Raw genomic sequence first — 26673 nt, 5'->3', positions numbered from 1 at the left:
GTGTTTTGGATACTTCCTAAAACAATATATGAAAGTAATGAGAAAGTGGCCACTTTCATGAGTAAATCATATAAGCCTACTATATGAAGTAGGCCACATCTTATGCAAGTCTTTTATAAGTTTTTACTATTTCTTTTCCATGAGGTGGAGAAATGAGTTGATATGGTACTACAAGGTCATTAAGATAAGATGGGGCCTGATTATTTAAGACCTTGTATGCGAGGAGCAAGGGTGTGAAGCCAATTCAGTAATCCTGGCCTCCAGAGCTGCAAATATATACATTTGTTACAAGTACCATTACTGCTAAAGGAGGCCGAGGAGTAACTAAACATCTGACACAATGAGCAGGAAAGTGCAGGAGGGACAGGTGAAGAGGCCATGCTGCTAAGCTAAGCTAGCGAAACGGTAGAGACACAGTGAGTGAATACTTTGGCTATAAATTAGGTAGTGAGTACACAGAGAGTGTGCTTCGGATGAAGCACGTGAAGATTATACTATGAAAACAGAAGTTATCTAAAAGTTTTTAATTACATTGCTAAGGAGATAAGCTACTCAAAAATACTATTGTGTGTTGGAACAGGAACAGGAAGTGATACTCTACCGCAGAGAGAGCGAACACCATCACATCTGGACATAAACTGTGATATTTGGGGTCTAGAAGTCGTTGACCTTCTGTGAGGGGCTGGGAGAGCTGTCTGAAGTGTAATCCAATGTGTGACAAAAGAATCCGCTAAAATGCTAACGAGATGCTTGGCTCTCTTACCTTTATGTAAAGGTAAAAAGGTAAAGGTAAAGGTATTGACGCTTTTGTAGTGTCCCTTTCAGAGCGTGAAAGGAGAGTTATGATGCATGCTCGATCATCCCGTTAAAGCAATCCCAACTGAATCCAGCCCACTGACTGTACGATGGGCTGTGAGGTCAGTTCCTAGATCATTAATATGCAAATTGTTATGACCACTGATCAACAACCACTGATCAAAGACCATGAGTCCCATTCACAGAGAGTTGAATGGCTGCAATCACAGCATTGTAAGATGGAGACAGATGTACCTTTGGGCCCCCTCCTCGATTCAGAGATGGTCTTTCCCTTTTCACGTAAATGGCCTCCTTGACTCAAACCAGCGTTCCTCCCTGTCCAGGATGTTACATCCTCATCATTGATAGAGTGTCCACTGGCCTGTAGGTGTAAATAGACTGCAGAGTCCTGGCCTGACGAGGTGGCTCTTCTGTGTTGTGCAGTTCGCTTAGAAAGAGGTTGTTTGGTTTCCCCGAGCGTACACCATGTTACTCTGTTTGTGTCGGGGGACCCGATCCTTAGGGTGGACCAATTTTTGGCACAGCGTGTTTTGGGGTTTAAAAGCCACAGAGACCTGGTGTTTAGAAAAATGTGTCTCAGTTGTTCCGATACTCCTGACACGTACGGGATCACTACAGGTTTTTGCTTAGGCAGCGGTTGTCCTTCTCTCCTGGATCAGCTGGAGCTTTCTTTAGGAGCCTTCCCTCACAGTCTAAGAAGGCTAACCTGCCACTTTTCATATCCTCCCTGGTGAATTTGATGTGTTGGTCCATCGAGTTAATGTGATCAGCGAATTGTGGTACATCCTGAGATTGGATTTTCACCCAGGTGTCATCCACATATCTGAACCAATGGCTTGGTGGTGTTCCAGGGTAGGATAGCAAAGCCCCCTTTTCCACTTCTTCCATGTACAAATTGGCCACGATGGGTGAAACTGGGGAGCCCATGGCACACCCATGTTTCTGCCTGTAGAACTGACCCTTGTATGTGAAGTAGGTGGAATGAAGACACAGTTCAAACACACTTGGTGGATGCTGAGAGTGGTCCTGTTGCTGAGGTTGGTGTCATCCTGTAATCTCTTACACACTACCTCCAACGCTTCCCTGACTGGGATGCAAGTGAAGACAGATGTAACATCGTACAAGACCATGGTTTCAGTTGCCTCCATAATGACATCTCTCACCTTCTCAACAAAATCCAGGATGTTCTGGATGTGGTGTTCAGAGCTGCCCACCAACAGGTTGAGGATTGAAGCCAGAAACTTTGAGATGTTATAGGTGACCGAGTTGATCATACAGACAATTGGTCTTAAAGGTGCACCCTGTTTATGTGTCTTTGGTAAGCCGTACAGACTTGGTGTTAATTCCCCTGGGTATAGCCTGTGGTATGAGGTCCGGTCAATAGCATTGTCTTGTTCTAACTTCTTCATACAATCCATCACCCTCTTCCTGTAAACAATTCCTGGGTCTCCTTTCAAGGACTCATAACTATTTTTGTCACTGAGCAGTATTTTGTTGCTCAGAGGCCCTTGACTAAAGAGCTCATTTGCAGACCTTTAAGCGTAATCCTGTTTTGTCTGCATCTGAGGCTGAATGGTTCCTGTAATCAGTCATCTTACATGCTGTTTGCTCAGCATTTGTCAAAGCTGGGAAGGCACCTAAAGAAAGCTCCAGGCAATCCAGATCCCTTATGTGTCCTTATGTCTGATTATGTGTCATGTGTATACAAATACAAATGGTTCAAAGCCATCCTCAAAGTCATCCTCTTTCTTTTCCTATTGTATTTTAAATGTATGCAATCCATAAATTATTAGTAAAGACATCTATGTAACACCTTTTACTGCGAAGCCCCGCAAGGGACACTAGAGAAAAAGAAAGAAAGAAAAGAAGTACTTTTGCAAGATCCCAAGTTACTTTTGCGAGATCACGCAAACGTTTTGCGAGATCCTGTTAAAGAGTTTTTCTCTTCTTTTATCTTACTTCTGTTGGTACCAATACACTCAGAAAAATTATGGTTCTTAAATGGTTCTTCAGATGTCTTCATGGTTCTTTAAAGAACCATCATACGTCAAAGAACCTTTTTATTTTGTGGATGGTTCTTCAGCTATTACAAATGGTTCTTTAAAGAACAAAAGGTTCTTCATCCTTAGCTATCTATATGCTATATGCCAATATTTATGCCATGGTGTAAATGGCATAAATATTTATTCACTATAACGAGGCTGTGAATTATACTGTGTGTTTTCTTTGTGTGCATGTGTGTGCGAAGGGGGAGGGCGGGATACCTGGCAATTACCCTTTAAGAGAAGATGGTAGGAAACTGAATATTCAAATAAAAGTTAGAAATATTTGCTTAAAAATATACTGGTGGCAGGGGTGGGGGGCCAAAGCCTAAAGACCCTAACCCCCCCCCCCCCCACACACACACACACACACACACACACACACACCCCTAACCCCGCAAACCCATTATGAATATGGTGAGTTAACAAACAGTAGACACAATACACACATTCAAATAGTGTGCATTCGTTTTAAATTTTGATAAAGCATTACTATTTTCTACTCCAAGGCATTACTTTTGAGATTATTATATATTTTTGAAAATATAGCATAATGATAATACTAGTTATTGTAAACTTTACAAACCACCCTGCAGTATGTAAAGTCAAATTATAAAATACAAGTAAATAACAATTGCAGAACAGAATGTCAGTGTAATGAACACACACTTCGTTTTGACAAAGCGCAGCTTAGGTAAATGATCTGAGTAGTTGTTCATCACTGAGCAATTTGTTAATATGTGTTTCGAGCCAAATAAATGACAGGGAGAGAGAGAGTGACGTCAGAACACGTCATACTGTAACGTTCTTTAAAGAACCATTTTTAAAAAGGTTCTTTGAAAAACCATTAAAGGTGCCCCAAAGAACCATTTCTTGATGGTTCTTTGGGGCACCTTTAAAGGTTCTTCAATGAACCACTGAAATAAATGGTTCTTCAAAGAACCATTGTTTGAAAGGTTCTTTGTGGCACCAAAAAAGGTTCTTCTATGGCATCAGTCTAAAGAACCACTTTTGGTTCCAGTTGGCACCTTTATTTTTCTGAGTGTAGATCTGTCCAGAGTACTGCAGCTGGTTGTCAAAAATGCAACCAAAATCACCAGGTCATAGTATGCACTGCGATGAGTGTGTCCCCTTACACCAAGAACTGTGTGTAGTGCAAAGCACTGATTTAATTTTTTAAAGTTTCAGCCAAGCTCAAACTGAAAATCTATGATTCTCTCCCACAGGTTGTTTCAAGGGTTGGACTGCGAGAAAAAATTGGCCCTGACATTTTCGGTCCATGCGGCCCACCATGATTACTCAAATAAATAAATCAATGGATTTAATTTTGTTTGATTATAGATATTGAAACTGCAGCCTGGTGCTACCGTGACGAGTTGTTACTAGTTATTGCTGGTACTACGGTGCAGCATCAGCAGCTCCAACTTTTACATATTTTGCTGCCATCTGTTTTTAGTTTCTTTTTCTTTTCCTCTTTTAGCTTTTCAGTGCCACCTTTTCAGTGCCACCTTTTCGTCACTTCTTCCACACTGAAGTCTATTCTATACAGGGCGTGTTGGTAATAAAAATGAACAAATTGGCTGCTGTCAGCGTTGTACAGCCGGTGCACAACAGCCCTTCAACTGACCCATCGGCCCAAAAGTGTGGCATGCCAGCGCGGTTGCCTTTTTATGACTGTTAATACTGTATGAATTCATTAATGCAGGCACTTTGCCGCCTAGAAATCTTATCTGTAAAAATTATGAACAGTGACAAGGGGCAGCCCGGACTGAGTCCAACACTCACCTAGAACAAATTAGACCACATAACATTGCAGAAGGGTGCCAACCAGGACAGCCCTTCAAAATACAGGGCCTTAAAGAACTCAGGGCGGATCTCATTGATATCTGGTTTCAGCATCGCCACCACCAAAGTAAATGGACTGGTTCTTATATAGTGCTCTTCTACTCTATCTGAGCACTCAAAGCAGTTTCATGCAACTTGCCTATTCACACAGGCACGCTTTTCTATGTTCTTTCTATGTAAGTGGTTTCTGTCTAACATTGAAACCTGGGTTTACTATCTTGCCTAAGAATATTTGGCATGCAGACTGGAGCAGACGAGGATCAAACCACCAACCTTCCAATTTATCTGCTCTATCACCTGAGCTACAACCACCCCAAAGGCACCAACACTCTTACAGTTGCAGCTCCTTGCAGCAGGCTCAGTAATGGATGTCTGGAGCATGGCCTCTCCAGCATCCTCCTGCCACCTGATCCAGCTCACCACCAGGTGGTGATCGGTTGAAGCTTAGCTCCTTTCTTCACCCAAATGTCCAGAACATACGGCCGCAGATCTGATGATACGATTACAAAATAGATCACTGGCGTACTACCCAGGGGCTCCTCTGCACTTAGGAACATTTTTATGTGTGAACTTGGTGTTTGTTATGTTATCTAACCGTGATGTAGATTCTTAGCAGAAATAACAATTAAATATGCAGCCTGACAAGCTTAACCCACCTTTAGAGGCCAGCTGTAAAGGTTCAGGTGTTTTGGAGGAATTTCCATATATTTGTGATACTGTCTGCTGCCAGGTCTATTAATGCTTTTCATGATCTGGCCACAAACTACAGCAATTCCCAGATCTCCTTCAATAGGCAGTTGGGGAGAGTCACAGTATAAAACAGAGCAACCTTCAAGTGCATGCAGTTTAAAGTTTCAGAGTTCGAGTAGGCAGCTCTCAGATTAATATAAATAGCAGCGCCAAGCAGTAAATATATCAAAATATTCATCTGCCACTTTGCTGTTGGGGTTTTTTGAGCCTGCTAACACAAAGAAAACATTTCTATGTCAAACTTGCTTCAACGTACTCCCTTCTAACTTGACTGCAAAATGTGAAATTGCACGTGTGAAGAAAGTTCTTCTTGTATGTTCACTGGCTTTTTCCACAATGTATATATATGAAAATATGAAAAACAGAAAAGTGATAACATACCAAATGAAATTCTAGTTACTTTGTAGCAGCATATTTAAAGACAAATCAACAGGAGACAATTTTAAAAGACATTTATGGAACTCTGTCTCAAATTAGTTTATTATCCAGCCAAAAAACCTGGTTTGTGCAGTTTATCTGGAAAGTATACAAAGCATACATAATTCATTCTTCTCCTCAAAGTTCAATATTAAAAATTAAAAACAAAAATACAACACGTACACAAGCAGTGACAGCCTTTGCCACTCAACTGTGCTGTAAGTGCTCTGAATACTTCACTGCATTTAACAAGTGTATCGTACATTCAGACCCTAAACAACAGGCCATGAATTTGCTGGCAGTACACGCAGAAGATATGTTGTTTGTTGCTGGTTAATGTGGATTCTTATGTTGGGTAACTGGTACTGAGGTAATACAACAGTGTTCTTTTAGCCGTATGAAGACGTTTGGTGATCCCAATATAATTACATGTCAACTGATGGTCTCATTGCTGGTTGCATCACAGAATAGATCCTCACATTCAAAACAAACTTTTATCAGTTTCATATAAAAAGACCTGAGCTGTAGTCATTCATTCAACGTGTGTTCACATTTTACTTTGCAATCGCTTTTGCTTAACTGATGGTGACATACTGCTAATATTCATTGTAACTTTTATGAAGGAGATGCTTTTCTATGTGGAGTGTTTATGGGGTAAATAGTTGTTTATTCATTTTCATGAAGCAGATTTGGCTGTTGACATGGATTGGTGAGTAAATACAAATCCCTCTCTGCACTCTAAAAGCTCTTGTGTTGATTAGTGAGAGGGTAGGGAGAGCTATAGAAGAGTGGGGGCGTGGGGAGTGAGGAATTTGTTTACCGCACACTTTCCTCCCTCAGATCTGATTAGCTAAATGTCACATTGAATACTTGAACCTCTCTCGTGTGTGTCTGTTTTTCTATATGCAGACATTTTACCAATGAATTTTTATTTGATGATGTTTTAAAAACGGAAACAATAGCTGTGTGTATTTATCATCATCTCTCGCTTTCTCTGTCAGACGAGGTTGAACAAAGTTCATCAATATCAAAGTTTAGAGGGGGACAAAAGCTCCATCGACTCTATTTAATCTTGACAGACACAAGTGCGCTGCCACGCAAACATAATATAAATTATTGGAAAATGAAATATTCACATTCACTTACAGTTGCTACTGTCACTTATTAGCGACTTTAGAAAAACGAGACCAGATACATTAAACATCTGATTGCAGAAGTAGCATTGTTTTTATATGGCATTGTTTTATCTCTTAATTCATATTCTAAACATGAATTCATGACTGAGACCCTGAAACTGACTCGAGAACAGAATGACCTGCTCTGGAAACATTATGAGACAGACTATGTTAGATAGAGATAGACTGGCCAAGTGAACAGAGTGAGGTCCACTGAGGCGCTGACTGTAAATTAGGCTGAGGATGACATAGCTCATAAAGAGCCTTGCTTTCTTCGGGGGTTGGTTGCTCCATACTGTTATGGGGAGTTCAATTTTATTTATACAGCCCCAAATGACAACACCAGTCGCCTCAAGGTGCTTTATATTATATCATAATAGGTCAAGAAAGAGGATCTTGATGCAGCACAGCAGACACACAGCTCGGTGAATAAACAAAAATAAATGTTTGTAAAAATGCACTGGTTTAACAGAAGCTGGCTGAAAAAGAAACAACAGGTACAGGAGTCCTGGCAAACACAAAACATAGAAACAAGAAGTTCAATAGAAGAGCTCAAGTAACATTGTCATAGTGGAGACTTTGTGCGGGTGGGGTGATGTTAACAGTCCGTTTTGACAGACCGTTCAGATTAGCATTACCTCCACCTTCCAAATATCCTGTCACATTTGACCTCTGCTCTCACGTTTATTTCACTTCTGCCTTTGACTTCAAAATGTGTTATGTCTCTACAGAAAGCGATGTCAAGAGAAAGCAAATGAGCCACCTAGTTAGCTAAAAATACACTGTAGTCAAATATTGTACATGTAAAAAGCCCAAGTTATTCATATCAGCAATTTACAAGTTGTGTTATTCCATGAACCACTCAAATCAAATCAGAGTAAACATCTGGCCTTGTGTTTACAGTTCAAAGTCTGTATTGAATTATATATTGAATGTTTTATTTCAAAGTCATTATGGTGGTGCACAGGTAGAACCAAAAGAGAGAAATGTTGTTGTTTGGGTGAAACAAAAACGTGTGAAGAATTTTGTTCTGCAGGTTCATTTAAAATCATTTCAACACTTTTCATATAGTTTGACTTTACAACAACAATCTTCACAATAACAGTAATGCCAAAGTTCAGTAAAGTAAAAACACAGCTATCTGATTGTGATTACTCATCAAACTAAATATATTGTGTGTGCTTCACAAGTAACACACGATGTGATTAGTTAGAGGCAGTGTTGGCGCAGTCACAGTTGGTGCTTTTGATTGGCTGATGGGTCTGTTGGCACTTCATCTGCCATCCACGAATTACAGACAACAGGAACGTTTAGCATGTAATACATGTGTGTCTTTCTGCCCTTAGTCTTGGAACCACAGACGGTACAACAGGACTCCATCAGACCGGTACCAACCAACCACTAGACCACACAACAAGTCGGTAGGTTCCATTCATATCCTTTATCTGCCTCTCCACCTGTGTCTCATGCATTTCTAACTGTTTTGCATTGTCTGTTTGTGTTGCGCTTTTTCCTGCCTAAGTTTTCGTTGCTTTCTGTTTTTGTGTTCATTTTTTGCTGAAGTCGTTCTTTCTGTTTCCTGCTTAATCTCACAAGTAGATTATCACCAATTTGCCTTGATTAGGCCATTCTTCCTGCAGTTGAGGCGGGAAGAAAGACAAAAAGCCACTCTGCAATTTGAACACGTGCAAGGAACAAGTGATTGCGATCAATAAAAAAATGAGCAGGGAGAGAACAAGGGTGAAAATAAATGAACAAGTAAATAAATGAATTGCCAATTTCTGTTCTCGTCAAGTGTTTTTTGAAGGCAGCTCTTGAGGAAAAGCTGTTTCCGCTGAAGGACAGCAGTCTCTGTCTGAGTGTGGGTGTCTCTGCCTCTCCTTTCTGTATGTCACTGCACACCCAGGCTCAAGGTGCTTTAGACTGAGGGAGTGTGTGAGTGAGTTAGTTATGGGGAAAAAGAAGGGGTTAGATTGAGGGTTGAGCTGTCTTCCTCTTACATGGTAAATGTGGGATCGGAAACAGCAACACTGGATTCCAATCATTTGACCTGCACACAAAGCAGCATTCACTCAGTTTTAATATCGCTCTGGGTTCTTTGCTAGCTTAGCGTTTATATCCAAGCTGAAGGCTGCGCCATTATTCTCCACCTCCGCACACCAGCCACAATCAGCTCATTGTAGGGTAACTGCAAGTGGAACCGATAAGCAGGATCGACAAGCAGACTAACAGTTCCAAGAAATGCGACTTTTACTTTTACTACATAAACCAGTTCTAGATTCCCATGCAGACTAAAGCTAACGAGTCCCCACTGTCCTCTGTCCACCATGCTGGATTCACAGCCACAAATGGAGCCACAGTAAGGTTCTTCATAGCTTTAGTTTTGTACGTTAGCACTGTCATATTGAGGAAATAAACAGACACTAGAAATCTCTCGTTCTTCTTTAGGCTGAGCAGCAAAAACAGGAGTGTAATGGTTTTAGCTAACTAGCTAACTAGCATCATTAACTAGTTAATGTGGCTAGTAGTATTTGTGTTTGCAGTATGCCCTAATTCGATTTTTTAACATGCATGTTTGCAGACTTAGCCCTTAGCACTGTTACAGTAACAGAAAATACATAACACTAGCTGACAAATACAGCAGCATAAATACAGTGATCGGTGCTGCTGTGACATCAGTGTTAGGTCTGATTACTGTCAGACATCAAGTGCACGTCTCCTCTCTGTTTGTCCCAGTGTTGTCAGTAAAAGGGCACTTCTTCGCCACAGAACTGTCATTTAATGACATCAGTATATTACACTTTTAATGACACAAAACGAGAGCCTTCCCCAGCACCTTCATACTGGTCTACACGTTTATTATGTAAACAGGAAACTATACCAAGTATGTGTCATGTAGCAAACTGGTTCAGCTGTGAATATTTATGTATATGACACCCATGAATTATCTCACTTTGTGATTATTTAACTAGCTCTGTGTTATTTTTCCTTAGCTTTTTTTTTTTTTATAAATAAAGGTGAAAGACATTGTATTGTGTCACTTAAAGAAGTCCCTGCGTGGGAGTCCTGTGGTTCAGAGTGAAGGCTGAGGGCTCAGAGGTGAAATAACAGTCCTCACTGGGACAAACCAAATGAGAAAACCCTACTGACATGTGGACTGACAAGCTAACATTTACATCACGGCAGCATCACTGCGATGACACACAGGGACAAGACAATAAAGCCAACCTTTTCATCTGTAGTGTGTATTTGTATATATACAGAAATATATTTGTCATGTTTAGGTTTCTATGCATATTAACAACGTTACCAAATAAGAAATTCACTGTGACTTATATACAGATTGTTTATTTAGTTATTATTAGTAGTAGTAGTGTTGTCAATTAATTAATTTTTAAAATATTATTTCTTTCACCTTCACCAGCTCTTGGACTCCAACTACACCCCGGTGACTTTGTCTGTCCTCCTTGTTTATGTCTTCTCCTTCTCTGTGATGAACCTAATTCTGTAGTTTTAGCCCATTTGTTCTGCGCTCTTTCACCAAATGATGTTGTCATGTCTGTCTCTGTTTCCCTATAATGAACTCTATGAACCTGGTGCTTATTTCAGTGATGTTAAATCTAATAGTATACAATACAGTCTAAATGTATGTTGTTTTCAGCAGCTTTTGACTAAGTTCGGTCAGGAAATGTTTTTGTCCGTTAAACTTGACAGGCTGTTTCATCGTTCCTCAACTACAGTCTTTTCATGTTCAGCAGAGCCACCCCGACACATACATGTTATAAATTCATTCAGGAAAGCAAACATTTCCACGGCGCAGGACAGCCGGCCCTTCGAGCTGTGGCAAGCTGAGAGCTAGAGGGACGAGACAGTGATAAACACACGAGGATGGGAAAATAGCAGGAAAGGAAATGTGGAAGTTGGCGGCTGCACGAAGGGAATGAAGGAGTGAAGGAATTTGGAAACAATGGAGTCTTTGTTAACACTGACCTTCCCTCTCTCCCTGCCTACACTACACCTTCAAGCTACCTCCCATCCCTCACTCCAACTGCTCAGGGTATTTGTTTTGGTATTAGGTACTGTATCCACCAGCCAGTCAGATTTCAGATAATATTGCTAAACAGACGCTTGTGGGAAGCAATGACCTTTAGCATGCTCAGTTCACATTTTTAGAGCAGTTGGTTCTCTTTATTGTGTCTTTTTAGTCGTGAATCCTCTTGAAATTTCTTATTTAAATGTGAATTTAAGAGTCAGTTAATCAAATTATATAACTGTTTATGCTAACGCTTAACAATTAGCATGAGGTTGGATTAAACAAATATAGACACTGAAAAGTCAGAGCTATTCAGCTCCTTTGTGCTTCTCGGCCCTAATTATCATGTAGCACTCTGAGGCGGGCAGTGTGGGACCCAACTGCAGCATTCAGAGAAAAGAATAGATTAAAAGAGGCAGCTTTATTGCTGTACTGAAACTAAATAATTAAAAAAAATCAAGAAAAGAAGAAAAGTAGGAGCAAACAACTGGAAAACTACAGGGTGCCCATGAAGACTCTGGAAGCAAAGCAAGAGGGGACAACGCAACAGAGAAGACAGGAAGACACAGATTATTTACACAGAGGGAGACTAGAGCAGTGTGGACACAGCTACACAGAAGCTGACTGACGAGACACCGGGAAGCAACACTGAACATAATACACACAAGATTATCAAAATAAAACAGGAAGTAATATACACTGGAGCTCAGAATCAGACTTTAGACTGAGCTCAACACTGGGACTGAGGATAAGCAGACGGACTGGGGAGACAAAGGGACAAAACACAGAGAGAGCAACATGAGAACATGAAGAGGGCAAAAAACATTGACGGGACTACAAATGTATTCATTAAAAACAAGACACGGAAAGCAGACAGAGAGACAGAACACAGAGAGATGAGATTTTTAATCTCAATGACATTTTTAGCTTGATAAATAAAAGACTAATTAGTGGCAGGTCCAGGTAGCTTTACAGATGGCACCATACCAAAAGCAATTTTGTAAAAACTTTGTTGTTAAATTTTACTTTTCTCTTGGTAGCTTCAAAATATCTATAAAAAGTATTCACTCACCCATCCAAATCACTTGTTCCAATCATATGATTTGACTTCCATGGCCACAGGTGTATAAGACCAAGCACCTAGGTTATGCAGATTGCATAACAAATATTGTGAAAGACTGGGCTGCTGTGAGGAGCTCAGAGACTTCCAGGATGTGCAACAAGTCCAGGCATGAAACTTCCTGGCTGCTAAATATTCCAGTCCGCCGTTGATGGCATCATAACAAACGTGGAACCGATTGGAAACATCAGCAACTCAGCCACAAAGTGGTAGGCCACGTAAAATCACAGAGCGAGGTCAGCGGATCAGAGTCGCATTGGGTGCACAGTAGCTTCACATTAGCTCAAGAACAGTGCGTAGAGAGCTTCATGGAGTGGGTCATAATGACGGAGCAGCTGGAGATGCTGCCACTGGACTCTGGAGCAGTGGATACGTGTTGCTCGGATGAGCCTTGGTTTGGCAGTTGCCAGGAGAATGGTACTTGTCTTACTGCATTGTGCCAAGTGTAAAGTTTGCTGATGGGGGATTATGATGTGGGCTTGTTTTGCAGGAGTTGGGCTTGGCCCCTTAGTTCATTTGAAAGGAGCTCTTAAATTGCCCACAGTGTCTAGGCATGCTGAAAAATTAACACTCCCAGCTTAATGGGAACCTTTTGTAGATGGCCCTTCCGGTTCCAACATGACTTCACATCAGTGAACAAAGTGCGGTCCCTAAAGACATGGATGAGCGATTTTAGTGTGGAAGAATGTGACCTTAACCCCACAGAGCCCTGACCTTAACCCGATGGAACACCTTTGGGCTGAATTACAACAGAGACCTCTCATCCAACATCCATGGCTGACTTCACAAACGCACGTCTGGAGGAGTGGTCAAAAATTCCAGAAAGAAGTTTCTAAATGTAAAGTTTAGACATTTTTCTGACAGTCCAGCATTGATTTGTGCCCATTTTAAGAAAAAGAAGTGATGCCTTTCCATTCGTCCATCTGTATTAGGCTGACCTTAAACTGGACACTGAACACACAGGGATTACTGTTATTTCTGTTTACACCCCCACCTCCATCCTCCCCCCACCACACACTCACTCACACACACACACACACACACACACACACACACACACACACACACACACACACACACACACACACAATAGCTCTGTCAGTGTTTTTCTCTCACAAGATTGCCATCCTTGCATCTGTCTTTCTGATCCCTTTCTTTTTTTAATCTGAGCAGAGAGGAGGATTAGTTGGAAGGAAGCAAAAGGTAGCAAATGGAGAGAGAGAGATTATCTCTGCAGATTTGCACTCATGAAGTTGAGACTCAATCTAGGACTGACAGGGAGGTAAATATGAAAGAAAGATAAAAGATCGAGATGACGAACAGGAAGGAATGAGAGAATGAAGAAACAGAAACTGGTGGATTATTTAATAACATGGTAAGTTTGACCATTTCTTATAACGTCAAACCAGCTGGGACGTGAAGTGTTAGTCAAGGTGCACACTGATACTAAAAACTACAGCTGCACTATAACTTATCGCTTTAACAGAAAAAAGCATCCTCTAAACCAAACCCTTCTTATATTTATAGCCCAGGCTGTTAAAATCAGAGTTTCTACATGAGGTCTTTTATATTTGATCAGTTGACTTCTATGACTTTTATGCTCTGTTTTGTCTGTATAAAGTGAATTTTTACACTTCAATCAGTGGTGCAGGTTATTGCAGTGTGATGCTGGGAACCTAAATAGTAAATTAAGAGCAGTATGGCCGATATCAATACCGATACTTTAACCTATAAAGGGAGTATCTGTATTGGAGAACAATGTGTCATATCATCACTTATGAGCTGTACATTTGCCAGACTCATTTTAATGAACACGAACACAACAGCGTTGTGATTTTAACTACCCACATAAATTAGTTATCATAGTTTAGTTAGCACTGCTTTCTTATATGTTGATACTGTGTTTTTTTAGAGACCTGGAATATAAATGTGCTTGTCTTTAAAGGACTTTGAATCAGCTGCTGTTGTTTACATGTGCTATACAACTGATGTGACGATATGGTTCATTAAAAAAAGATAAAAATATGTATTTAACACAGTTCAGGATACAGAGGAGCTACATTGATTCGTTTTAAATTGCCCATAGGTGAGACTGTGTGAATGATTGGCTGTCTCTCTGTGTTAGCCCCGCCACAGACTGTCACTGAGGAATTGCAGAAGAGAATGTATGAATGGATGGACAGTGGGAGACTTACTGGACTGAATCCAGTTGTGTTAGTATCAGTCTGATACTGGTACCAGTGATGGTATCAGTATTATCGATATTTCGATTGATATGTGCTCCTCTAGTGCAGATCGGACTCAGTGTGCAGGAACTAGAGTGCCTTTATTTACAGAGAGGCAACAAGCAAGACAATAAAACGAATGTTAGTGGGTCTGGAAAGAGCTGGTTTCAGTTGAAAACCATGGACGATATTATGGTTAGTGTACTGGTTCTTATATAGCACTTTTCTACTCTTTTCTAAACTCTCTCCAGATACGGGATGTGAGTTAGGGTTCTCTCTCTGAAACAATGTCTTGTTGGATCCTGTGACGGTTCTTGGAAGAGATGATTATGTCATCGAGATAAACAAAAATAAACCAGTTCAGATAATCACAAAGGACATTATTCACTAATACGCCCAATACAATATTTTCTATTCACTGTATGTTGCCTCAAAAATCATTAAGTATATGTTATACAGCATTATACTGAATGTATTTGTATAGGCAGCTTGTTATAGGCAGCGAAGGGCTAAATTGCTACACACCATTATGGAGCCACTAGGGATCATATCGACCGTCCCCTCAGCCCTGACCGGTCGCAGCAGATGGCCCCGCCCCTCCCTGAGCCTGCTTCTGCTGGAGGTTTCTTCCTGTTAAAAGGGAGTTTTTCCTTCCCACTGTCACCAAAGTGTTTGCTCATAGGGGGTCATATGATTGTTGGGGGTCTCTCTGTATTGTTGTAGGGTCTTTACCTCACAATAATAAATGGCCTGAGGCAACTGTTGTTTGGATGTTTTTCCTATATAAATATAATTGAATACATCCAGAGGGGAATGCAATGAGCATTTTTTATATTCAACCATGTATTTTTATTTTTCTGTCCATTACTTTAAAGAATATAACCTTTTGAATTTGGATTATTCTTTTTGATACATCCTGTAGTACAGTGAGACTCAACTCAAGAGTCTATGTGTTTTATTTGAAAGTACCAGCTAGAAAGTAGCTGTAGGTCCTCAAAAGTCTCTTTAATCTCAGGAGACAGATGAGGTACAAATCAGGTCCCGATGTCATCTCGTTTGTCACTGGTCTCTCTGTGTTTTCAGAGTATAAAACATTCTCATTGGATCCTTCGATATGAAATAAGTGGAATCACACCTGTGTCTCTGAAGTCTCAGGTTTTCATCAAATGAAAATTGAGGAACATCAGACTCAGGACCAAAATGTCCTCTGGCTGAATAAGCTGAGTGTGTCAGAGTCACAGAAGTCAGGTTAATAGTATTGAGACTCCCACTAGAGTCACCGAGCCAGTGAAGGCATACAGTAGTGTGTAAGTGTCCTGGAAGTACACTGCCCTGTACTCTATCCACTGAAAAAAGGTTCAATAGCTTCTCAACTGTACATCCATAAACCAAAGCTTAGTTGGTGGTAAAGACCTACAGGCTTTGGACCTAAGTTTTCTCTCAGGACTGCAGTCATTGGACAGCACATGACTCCCAAGATGTGGACACATCACTGCACATCTCTGTGCAAAGAGCAATCGTTATATTTAAAAAACTGTTTCATAAACTTTCTATCAAAAAGAAATACATTTCTCATCATGTCATCATGGTCATACAGAGCATATTTGCAATAAAAATTTAATTTAAATGGCTAAAGTGCACAGTTTGAATACTCACCTTGGTAACAGCACTCAAAATGACATGGAAACTGTACAGGATAATATCACAGATCTAAAATTATTAATTATGCTAAAAGTACAGAGACAACATTAGCTGGAGGCCTGAGGATTTTATTTATTTCATTTCATTTACTGGGCTAGCAAAAATGCACAACATCTGGACTATTGTTACACTGAATCTTGGGTTTGTTAGCTACTGACTACAGAGCCTACATCATTGCATCAATATGCATGTTTTAGTGGCTGTGGCTATGTGCAGGAACCAAATCAACATTAGAAAGTCTTTAGTGGAAAAATGTATATCTATATAAAAGCATGGCACATGAGTGTGAATTTTACTGTTGCAGGAGTTAATCTAATCATATTCCCCACCCTACAGTAGCTTTAACTGCTGGAAACATAACTTACAACACGATACTGGTGCAAGTAAGGAAAATGCGTCTGTGTTAGGAAGCAGAGTAGAGTGTGTGGGCTGTGCCCATAAATAAACTTGTCAAATCTTCTCTGACAATGATAAACATCGTAGACTCCAATTGATTGGATTATAAGGTCAAAATGTGGAGAAGATGCAGAGGGCGCTATGCTGATTGCTGTACCAATAGGGCAAAAGCTTTTGATTGAGGCAGTCTTCCTCACTGGAAAAACAAAGCTTGTCATCATGATCAGTGGAGAGAGACATCGAGATGAGATTCTGCAACCAGTGGCATTCCCATATCTCCACAGTGTGTGACTGAATTCTATCCTCCAACAACGCTTGCACCAACAGAGCAGGGTTTATCAGGGATTAGCATCAGAATTTGGCAGTGGAGAGGATGGAGTGGCCTGCCCGCAGGGCTGACTTCAACAGCACTGAACACTTGTGGGAATAGCTTGGATGTGCTGTTCAAACAGTGTGATTAACACAACCATACTGACTGACTTCCAATAAATGCTGGTGGAAGAATGTGACGCTGTCCCGCAGCAGTGTCTGAGCAAGCTGGTGACCAGCATGGGGAGCAGGTGCCAGGCTGTTGTGGCTGGTGTCTGGTTTTTCCACATGCTACTGAGGCTCCTGCTTGTTCAATGAACACATTGTTACATTGCCAATATGTCTTGTTCCTTCAGCTTTAAATGATCCAGTCCAATAAACAGCATTAAATAGGAGTCAGTTGCAGAATGAGGCATTTGGCAGAAAGGATTTGGCACGTTCTTCATGGGTGCAATCCACAAAAGCATTTTCCTTACAAATGTTACACTTTTGTAAGGGAAAAATCTGATTTATCAACGGTATTCGATTTATTGCCAAGAGGTATTGTTACAGTACAACAAAACTCTGACTGTGTGGCAGGCAAGATTAGAATCCCAGCACAGGACTTTCTACACAGAAACTCTGCTTTATATAGCTGGAAACTGACAGATTAACGAAACATAATGGAGAAACAGCACTATTATTTTTATAGGGATTATCAAAATAAAACAGGAAGTAACAAATTGTGACACTAAGATCAGGACATACAAACCTGACAGAAGTAAACAAGGACCACGGAGACAGGACACAGAGAGATCAGACAGACACGGGGACACGATGGGGGAAAAGAAAGGAATGCAAACACATTCAAGACAAACCAGATGCAGAAACATGGGGAGGTGGGAATCATCTAAGACTCCAGGAATCAAAATAAGCAATCACTACAACCCAGAATAGAAAAATGCATCAACAAAGACTCAGAAGAGAAGACAGCCAGAAGCTCAAAAAGAGAGAATGATAAAGATCACAAGAACAGCACTCAGTTAAAGGTCTACACCCTCTCTTTCACTGGAATTTTAAATGTTTATTTATCATTAAAATGCAGAATTTGAAGGACCGTGGTAACATTTCCAAAGCAAGAGACAAAGTGGAAGGACAGTGTAGTCACTGTTCTCAAGGGGGGGAGCTTTGGGAGAGAACATAAATACCTTCTGTCATTACTTCATGTGCTAAACATGTGAAAAGTACAAAACTAAATTATGTTTAGATGAGAAATCTAAATGAATGATGTTGGTATAAGCACATTCAACAAACTCCTTATTGCTGTTTTTTAAAGTGACGCTCTAATCCCCATTAGGTTTTCTTCATTGTTCACTGAAGCACAGTGTTTTTAATTAACTGTTTAATTACCGATGAAACCTAATCAAACTCTCTTAATTCACTTCTTAACCAAAAACAAAACCAGCAAACTGATCATTGCTTTCACTCATTTTCCATCCCTCTTATCCTCTGTTTTACTCTTCTTTCTATTTCTCTTCCCTTTCATGTATTCTCTTTCTTTTAACGTCCGTCTTCATCTCACTAAAGTGAATAAGTGACATTTTTATAACTAAGTGCTTTGTATCGAATGATTGTTTCTTTCATTTCACTGAAAAACTGTACTTATTCTCAGCATTGAGTTCCTTTTGTTTCATCTATCGACAGAAAACGTTCCTCACAATGCTTCTCTTTTTGTGAGCAGTTTCCTTGCGTTTAATACCTGTCCTCTCCCGGGTTATGTGCTCCTCTTCTGTAACGTTAGTTTTTCTGAATGGGTAACAAAGTGGTGGAGTGGTCACCGCACAGCAACAATTATCCAGTTTTAAATTATAGCTGGGGCCTGTCTTTGTGGAGCTTGTATGTTCTTCATTTGCCTGCATGGATTTCTTCTGGCTTCCTCTCATATTCTACTGATAGGTTAATTGCTGATTCTAAACTGTACAGTTTAGTATAGAGTATATAGAATAAGCACTTTATAAATGTATGGTTAAATGTGGCTATAAATGCCAGTCCATTTCCACGTCTTTTAATAATCTTTTGTTCTTTTCTCATCTTTGTAATAATGTTTCCTGTATTGTTTCTGGTTATTATTCCTTTTTTCCCCTTTTTTTTTGATGAATGAGGTTAAATACTCTTTTACTTTTTAACATTAAGGTTGTGTTCATCCCTGAAAACAGTGACGCACTATAATGACTATGATGACTATGACAGATTTCTAGATTCCTTCTTTTTGATCTTTTGGGTGTTTTTTCTCACACATGCACACTTCATCCTACCCAACATCTTTGATATATTCCAGTCTGGTTATAGACAAAACCACAGCACTGAAACAGCTTTATTGAAAATTACTAATTCTATTTTTATGAGCTATTTTATTCCTGCTTGACTTATCTACAGCTTGATGTTGCTTATCATGTTAATCAGACTACAAAACTGTCTGCCATCACTGGTTCTGCTCTCTAATGGTTTTCTTCATACTTGTCCTTGTATGTCCTCATCTGGACCACTCATGTGTGGAGTCCCCCAGAGTTCAATCCTGGGACCAATTCTGTTTTCTTTATACATTCACCCTCATCAGTCTAATAGACCTCCAATTATTGCTGTGCACATGATTAACAGTTATACTTTTCTGTCATGCCCAGCCTCCTCAACAGCCTGTGCTGCCTGAGTGAAAGCTTCTCTGCCATTACTAATTGGATGTATTGAAATTTCCTTCATCGTAATTCAGGTAAACTAAGGTTCTAGTGCTCAGTCCAGTTGCTCTAAGGAGGTCAGTTAGTACCGCCTTGCCAAAACCAAAGACATCATGTCCTCTGCTAAAAACCTTGGTATCATTTTTGACCATAACCTGAATTTTCAAACACATCTCAAAGCTCACCCAGTCTTTTTTCTTCCGCTCAGAAACACTGCAAACACAGTGATCAAGTGCGTCTATACAGATATCTGAAAGTTCCTACGCACCTATGTTTTCTCATTTTGTTGTATTCAAATCTCATCTTAATCTTCCACGAGGAAGCTATTGCTGTAGCCAGATTTGGCTGTATTATTTTTACTATAAACTTCATTACAAGTAAAAGTAATATCACTCCAAACGGTGAGTGCCTCCCACCTGGCCCACTCATGATCAGCTGTACAATAACTGAAGCCATGCAAAATTGCATCATCATACCATGACAACTGTCAGGGTTACAGGCCCTTGCAGTACATTAAAGTGGGTTAAAATGGTCACTTTGGAAGTTGCTATATTTTTCCCAGCATTTATGATCCCTGATGATTTCAAGCGCAGGAGCGATTCATATGTGTCTAGGCTGAAAAACACATCTTAGCTGTAATAACAACTTGACACTACGACAATCGTGAGCTAAAATCCTGTTTTGTTTTGTTTTTCTTCTGTTTTCCAGAACCATTTTTTCTATGACCAAAATTCTGTATCTTGGGACACAACAGCTGAACTCTCTGTGTTTCTTTGTGATAATCCAGAGGAGAATAGCTGAAGTAGAAGACGAGTCTGACAGTGTCCCATCAGGAGAGGTTGAAAAATCTAAAAACAGATGTAAGTTAAAACATACCACAGTAAAGCAATCACTCTCCTCTCATCTCAGATTTCATAGCAATAGAGCTCCTTGCCTACCAATGAATATGTGTATCTATGCTTTACATTACTGCCATCTTGTAGCCACCGTTGGAGACAGTCACTGAAAGCTGCTCTTCTTTCAGTCTCGTAGAGAACTGCAGCTCTATGTGTTTTGATGGCGTGTGCGTATCCCATTAACACTGAGGATAAACCAGGCCTTTCATGGTAAACTAATGTGAGCGTGCAAGATGGAGAATACAACTCCTTTAGGACAGAAGCGGGTGGCTGCTCTGATGATTTCCAGTTTTATACAACTGACAAGTTAACCAGGTGCAGGATCAGCAGTGCTTTCAGTTTGTCTGAATATAATACATCTAATCAGCTGCTTTGCCAACACTTCACCTTCATTTCTTATTAATGAGAGGGAGGTATTTCTGCCACCAGAGTCTGGTAATAAAAATGCAGATAATATCAAAATAAGTGATAATATTATATATAAGTGATAATATCAAAATAAGTAATGATATAACTTTTGTTGCTCCTGTTGCACATGGTGATTTCTTCAAATTATTATCAGGAAACAACAGCCAAGGTAACAACGTTTACATAGCTACTCTGCATCATAGGCACTGACCCTTGGAGTTTAAAGGTCTAGAGACAATATTTTATTACATAAATAGACAGTTTGTACTGCCTCCCTAATTATTAAAAAACCCAAGTAGATGAGTTAATCCATAGCAAAAAAAAGACAGAGTGATATCAAACACATCTAGTTGTTTCTGATTTTTCAATCATCATTAAGGTGAAAGTAGAACTAGAGACGACAGAACATGAATGAAAGATAGAGGAAGACAGAGGGTTAGTGGAGGGTCGTCACTGCGAGCATAATTTGTGAATTCGTGGAAGTACGTAACACCAGTGATCTTAAAATTAATATCTGCATGACTAAACAAAGCAGTGGTAATATACGACTCTGTGAAATGAATTGCTCCACGAAGCTCCTTAGTTAGTGTGCCCAGTGTGCATTACAAATATAGACAGTATCTTCATGTTCTCTTATACATAAAGACCTGAAAGACATACGTGTATAAGAACACATTTATATATAATTATCAAAAAACAAAACGGCAACATATCATCTGGATGCTTTATATAATGCATATACAGTGTTGGGAAGGTTACTTTTAAAATGTATCCCACTACAGATTACAGATTACATGCCCCAAAATGTATTTTGTAACGTATTCCGTTACGTTACTCAATGAGAGTATTCTGAATACTTTGGATTACTTAATATATTATCATGCTTTTTACAACTACATGAATGTACTATTGCTGTGTGATTTATTACTATTACTGAAGGTTACTCTCCACACCAACACCAACCAGATGTTTAAATCTTAATATAAATGAGTAACAGTAGGTGGACATTAGGTAAGGCTGCACTTTCTGCAGTGATCTCGTATAGAAAACTATTCCGCGCGTATATAAAACAGGTCCGCGGCTCTGAACCGTAGTAAAGGGACCTCTGGCTAATACGGCGAGTTTGTGTCGGGCTCATAGATGAAAACTAGCTTTACTTTGTTGTCTGGGTCAAGTTTGCTAGTGAGAGACAGAGAGAGGCGTTGAAAGGCTGCTGCAACGGAGCTTATTGTTTCAGAGGAAAACACGAACACAGCGTACAGTCGAGTCTTAATAGCTTACTTACAGCTGGGCTCGTCAGGCTCTCTGTTTGTCTGCAGTGGTTATTATTACATTTCAATCAATCTTTATTTATAAAGCACTTTTCATACAGAAATGTAGCACAAAGTGCTTTACATGGTTAAAAGCAGCCCACCCCACCCTCCAACTCACTCCCCACACTCTCATTAACATAAACAATCATGGATACATACACACACATTACCCCCCCCCCACACACACACACACACACACACACACTTAAAGAGTGAAATTGGGCTGGGCACATATGAGCCAGGTGAGGAAACACTATCACAGGGAGCCGTCTGCACCGGGAGCCGGTCACAGACCGCAGCCTCCAGGCTGGGCACACAGCAGGTGGGAGGCAAAGAAGCCCCCCAGCCAGGCTGAGAGGACCCCAGCAGCCACGGTCGGTCACAGCCCCGGTGCAGAGAGCGCCCTCCGAGTAAACACTGGAGATATGACCCAATAAGGATATATACAGGATAAAAAGATAAAATAAATAAGAATGGGATACAGTATAAATCTAAATAGAGTAGGAAGATAAAAAATGAATAAGAATAAAATCAATAAATATTAGGTAAAACCTAAATTAATAATATAAATAGAATAACAGGATAAATAAGCATAAAATAAATAAACGTTAAGTAAAAGCTAAATTAAAAAGGTGGGTCTTGAGCCTGTTCTTAAAAACATGTACGTTCTCTGCGGCCCTGAGCTCCTCCGGCAGGCTGTTCCACACACGAGGACCGTACCACTGAAAAGCTGCCTCTCCGTGAGTATGTGTCCTGACTTTAGGGACAATCAAAAGGCCAGTACCAGAGGACCTCAGGGTCCGCGAGGGCTCATATGGTAAAAGCAGATCTGAGAGAAAAGAAGGCCCGAGACCATTAAGACATTTAAAAACCAATAAAAGAACTTTAAAATCGATCCTGAAACACATGTATCCATACTCACCATAAAAGTTCTGTCAGAGAGACAGGAAGTGAACCAGTTGTGTACAGCACCAGAGAGGCCCACCATGTGTTTCAGTCTGTTTAAAAGAATAGCGTGGTCTACTGTATCAAAGGCTGCGCTTATATCCAGCAGCACCAGGACTGAGAGCTTTTGGGAGTCCCAGTTACATCTAAGATCATTTAAAACTAGAGATGGGCCGATCCGATATTAAGTATCGGTATCGGTCCAATACTGACGTAAATTACTGGATCCGATATCGGAGAAAAATTAAAAAAATGTAATCCGATCCATTAAATATCAAAAAAGCACCTCATAAACTTGAGACACGGCGTAACTCAGCTCATAACAGTAGCACGCAGCAGCAGTACCCCTCACGTGATAGAGCCGCTGTGTGTATTTGTAGCCTCGCTAGCAATCCGGCATTTCATCTCCGAGGAAGTGATCCCAGAGAGAAGTAAAGCAAGTGTGTAAGTTCATCTCTGAATGTTTGTAAAGCATATACACGTTAAGCTAAGCTAACAACCGATATATGGAGCGACTGCCTCTCTCTCTCTCTCTCTCTCTCTCTCTCTCTCCTGCTGCTACTTCAATCATGAAACTGATCAATGATCAGCTGATCGTCTCTCTTGTTTGTTTTTGGCCCACTTTGCAGCAGAAAGAGGAAACCAGCGGCTGAACAACAGCAGCACGTTTAAGCTTGATCAGCTGTTGTTAGAATTGATTTAATATTACTTTCTACACCAGGATCTTTTTCTACGTAGCTGACGGCTGGTAACTGTGCAGGGGCGGATCTAGCAAAGTTTAGCCAGGGGGGCGATAGGGCATGAACAGGGAAAAGGGGGCACAAAGACATACTTTTCTTTCTTATTCTCATTTAAAATGTCGAGCTTTTAATAAATAATTATCTGAATCTTACACCCAAAGTTTTAATCTGATGTAAAATGTATAGAAGTCCATTACTGTATATAGTAACTGTTAAGTCTAATATACCCTAGTGAGCTATAGTACTTTTTCCTTTGGGAACCATCTGTGCAGTCTGCAGTTCTGTTGAAGAAAGATGTTGAATCTATTTAATTATTCTTGAAAAACAATTGATTTCTGTGCATTTTTTTTTCACACTGCATCAAATTAAAGTTGATTACGTCGATTAAGCATCATGAGATGGAGGGTGGTGCCTTATTTTTTTTTTTTTTTTTTTGCTGGGAGTTTGCAACCCTATTAGTTAGGTTACTTAATATTTCTGCTAAGTACTCTTTAAAATACCAGAACAGGAAGGATGTAGTAGGTTTAAGTTTATTAGATTGATCAGTTTTGCTGAACTATGAAATATTTTTTTTTTGCATACAGGTATAACAGAATAGCTTTAGTGTTATTGTTTATTTAAACTTGAGTATGAACTTATACAAAATGCAGCAAGATATTTAAAAAAACAGTTTTGTTGATTAAAAAAACACTATATCGGATTCATATCGGTATCGGCAGATATCCAAATTTATGGTATCGGTATCGGTATCGGACATAAAAAAGTGGTATCGTGCCATCTCTATTTAAAACCTTTAGGAGAGCCGTCTCTGTGCTGTGGTTCACCAGACTGGAATATCTCCAGGATCTGTCTATCATTCAGAAAATCATTAATCTGAGTAAAAACAAGTTTTTCTAAGATTTTACTTAAAAATGGTGAGTTGGATACGGGTCTGTAGTTATTAAAATCATTACAGTCCAAATTGCTCTTCTTCAGAAGGGGCCTCAGCACCTCCGTTTTAAAGGCAGCAGGAGGACACCCAACTGAAGAGAGCAATTCATCATGTATAAAAGCTCAGCGTCAAAAAATCCATAAAGTGTTTTCAAAAGTGAAGAGGGGATTGGATCTAAAAGACATGTGGTGGGTCTCACTGTGGAGAAAACCTTCTTAAGGTTCTCAGCATTAACCAGGACAAAGCTGTCCAGGGTCTCCTCAGGTACAATCGAGCCCTCAGATGTGTTTAAAATCATATCACGAGAAGATAAAATATCAGATCTGATGGCGCTGACTTACATGCTTCATACATGCTATGCCTGTAACACTCTGCCTATTGCCTTCATATTAAATCATTTTTTGAATAATACTTTTTTAAAATATTTCTTCACGTCACCTTCAGAGGCGACATGGGCCGCGAGATTGAGACACAGACATTAGAGCCTCTTAATGCGTGTTTTGTTTGGGTTTCCACCAGCGTGGAATTACCAAAAATAGAGAGGGCATAGCCGAACATATGAAACAGGAAAAGACTGCTGTGTAATCCCTTTATTTCAACAAAGTAACTGTATTCTGAATACCACCGTTTCAAACAGTAACTGTAACAGAATACAGTTACTCGTACTTTGTATTTTAAATACGTAACGGTGGTACATGTATTCCGTTACTCCCCAACACTGTGCACACATACATATCTCTGTTTTTGCGCATCATTTTCACCCTTTGACACTGCAGACTGACGCAGTTATAAGTCATGTATTATGTTTCAGAAAAAGATTTCTTGGGTACATGGAAACTTTGTTTGATTCTTATTTCAATAAGGAGAGAATGGACACAATTTAGTGACAGAGAAATGAATGTATTAATAGCGCCAATGAACGATTCTGCCAGAATGGAGTCCCAGTGGTGATAGGACCCCCCGAAGTCTATACACTGGTGTTAGCGAAGATGAAGACTGAAGTTTGTATGGAGCTCTGGCTGAGGTGTGTGAGAGGTGGGGATGAGGAGGAGGTGGGTTGCACGAATGAGAGCCTGAAAGGGAGAATGACGGAGAGCACCAATTTAAACCACTCAAAGTGGAGGCTGACTGGTTGAAAAAAGGTGGGCAAGAAAATGATTGGACTAGAGTAATGGTGTATTGAGACTGACTGCGACTAAGCTGAAAAGCTAGTGTAGTTTAAGCAAGAGAGTCGAGTGTGAGAGATTGCAACAAGGCTGAAAGATTGACATAGGCAGAAATGGCACTCTAAAGCCAGGATTGAATAATCAAGTGAACATGTGTGTGTTTTGTGGAGTGATATGGCTTATGGTAAGGAAGCTGCAGAGGGGTAATTTCACTAAAATTGCTGCAGACTTATCTGTAGATGAACATGAACTTACTGCACAGAATGATCGACCTGAATGGGTCGATGGGGAGCGGCTGGAATGATCGGGCAGAGGCACTGGGCTGAGAATGCAAGCTTGGTAGCACAGACTGGCCGATTTATGCTGTGGTGTAATTGCATTGCACAGTAGGATGTTAACAGAGCCAGTCAGTGTAGTTAGGTATGACGGCAGCTAGGGGGCGAGACGGGTGGTTGTGAACACAAATGGAATGTTGTGTTGAACAGACTAAGAATGGCCGAATAAAGAGCTGTTTATGAATCATTGCAGTGGACCCGTGTATAATTAAACACCACAACATGGTGTCAGTCCTTTACTGATCCGTACGACCTCGACTGAATGAACCTGTATCTTTTGGAGCTTGCGGGAAAAAAAGAAAAAAAAACAGGGAGAACATGGCGGATGAAACTGCACAGTGAGCGGGCCGGATCAAGCACGACATTCAGCATCCAACCACTGGAGCCCTTCGACTTTTC

At 40.2% G+C, this 26673-nt stretch overlaps 1 protein-coding gene across 4 annotated transcripts in view; it reads left to right on the top strand.

The window, feature by feature from the left end:
* LOC120716630 (teneurin-3) overlaps window positions 1-26673 on the top strand; it is an 840982-nt gene that overhangs the window by 576347 nt on the left and 237962 nt on the right. For 3 of the 4 annotated variants that reach the window (XM_040004185.1, XM_040004188.1, XM_040004189.1), the window contains 2 exons: window positions 8392-8466; window positions 20249-20400. In XM_040004185.1, coding sequence (XP_039860119.1) covers window positions 20262-20400 — 139 coding nt within the window. In that variant the 5' untranslated portion in view covers window positions 8392-8466; window positions 20249-20261. The remainder of the gene's footprint in view (window positions 1-8391; window positions 8467-20248; window positions 20401-26673) is intronic. The other variant, XM_040004186.1, reaches the window with a different exon arrangement.

Source organism: Simochromis diagramma, unplaced genomic scaffold (assembly GCF_900408965.1).
Source record: "Simochromis diagramma unplaced genomic scaffold, fSimDia1.1 OVJJ01000565.1, whole genome shotgun sequence".
Taxonomy (NCBI): Eukaryota; Metazoa; Chordata; class Actinopteri; order Cichliformes; family Cichlidae; genus Simochromis; species Simochromis diagramma.
Note: the sequence above shows the minus strand (reverse complement) of the source record. Positions and strands in the feature narration are given on the sequence as shown.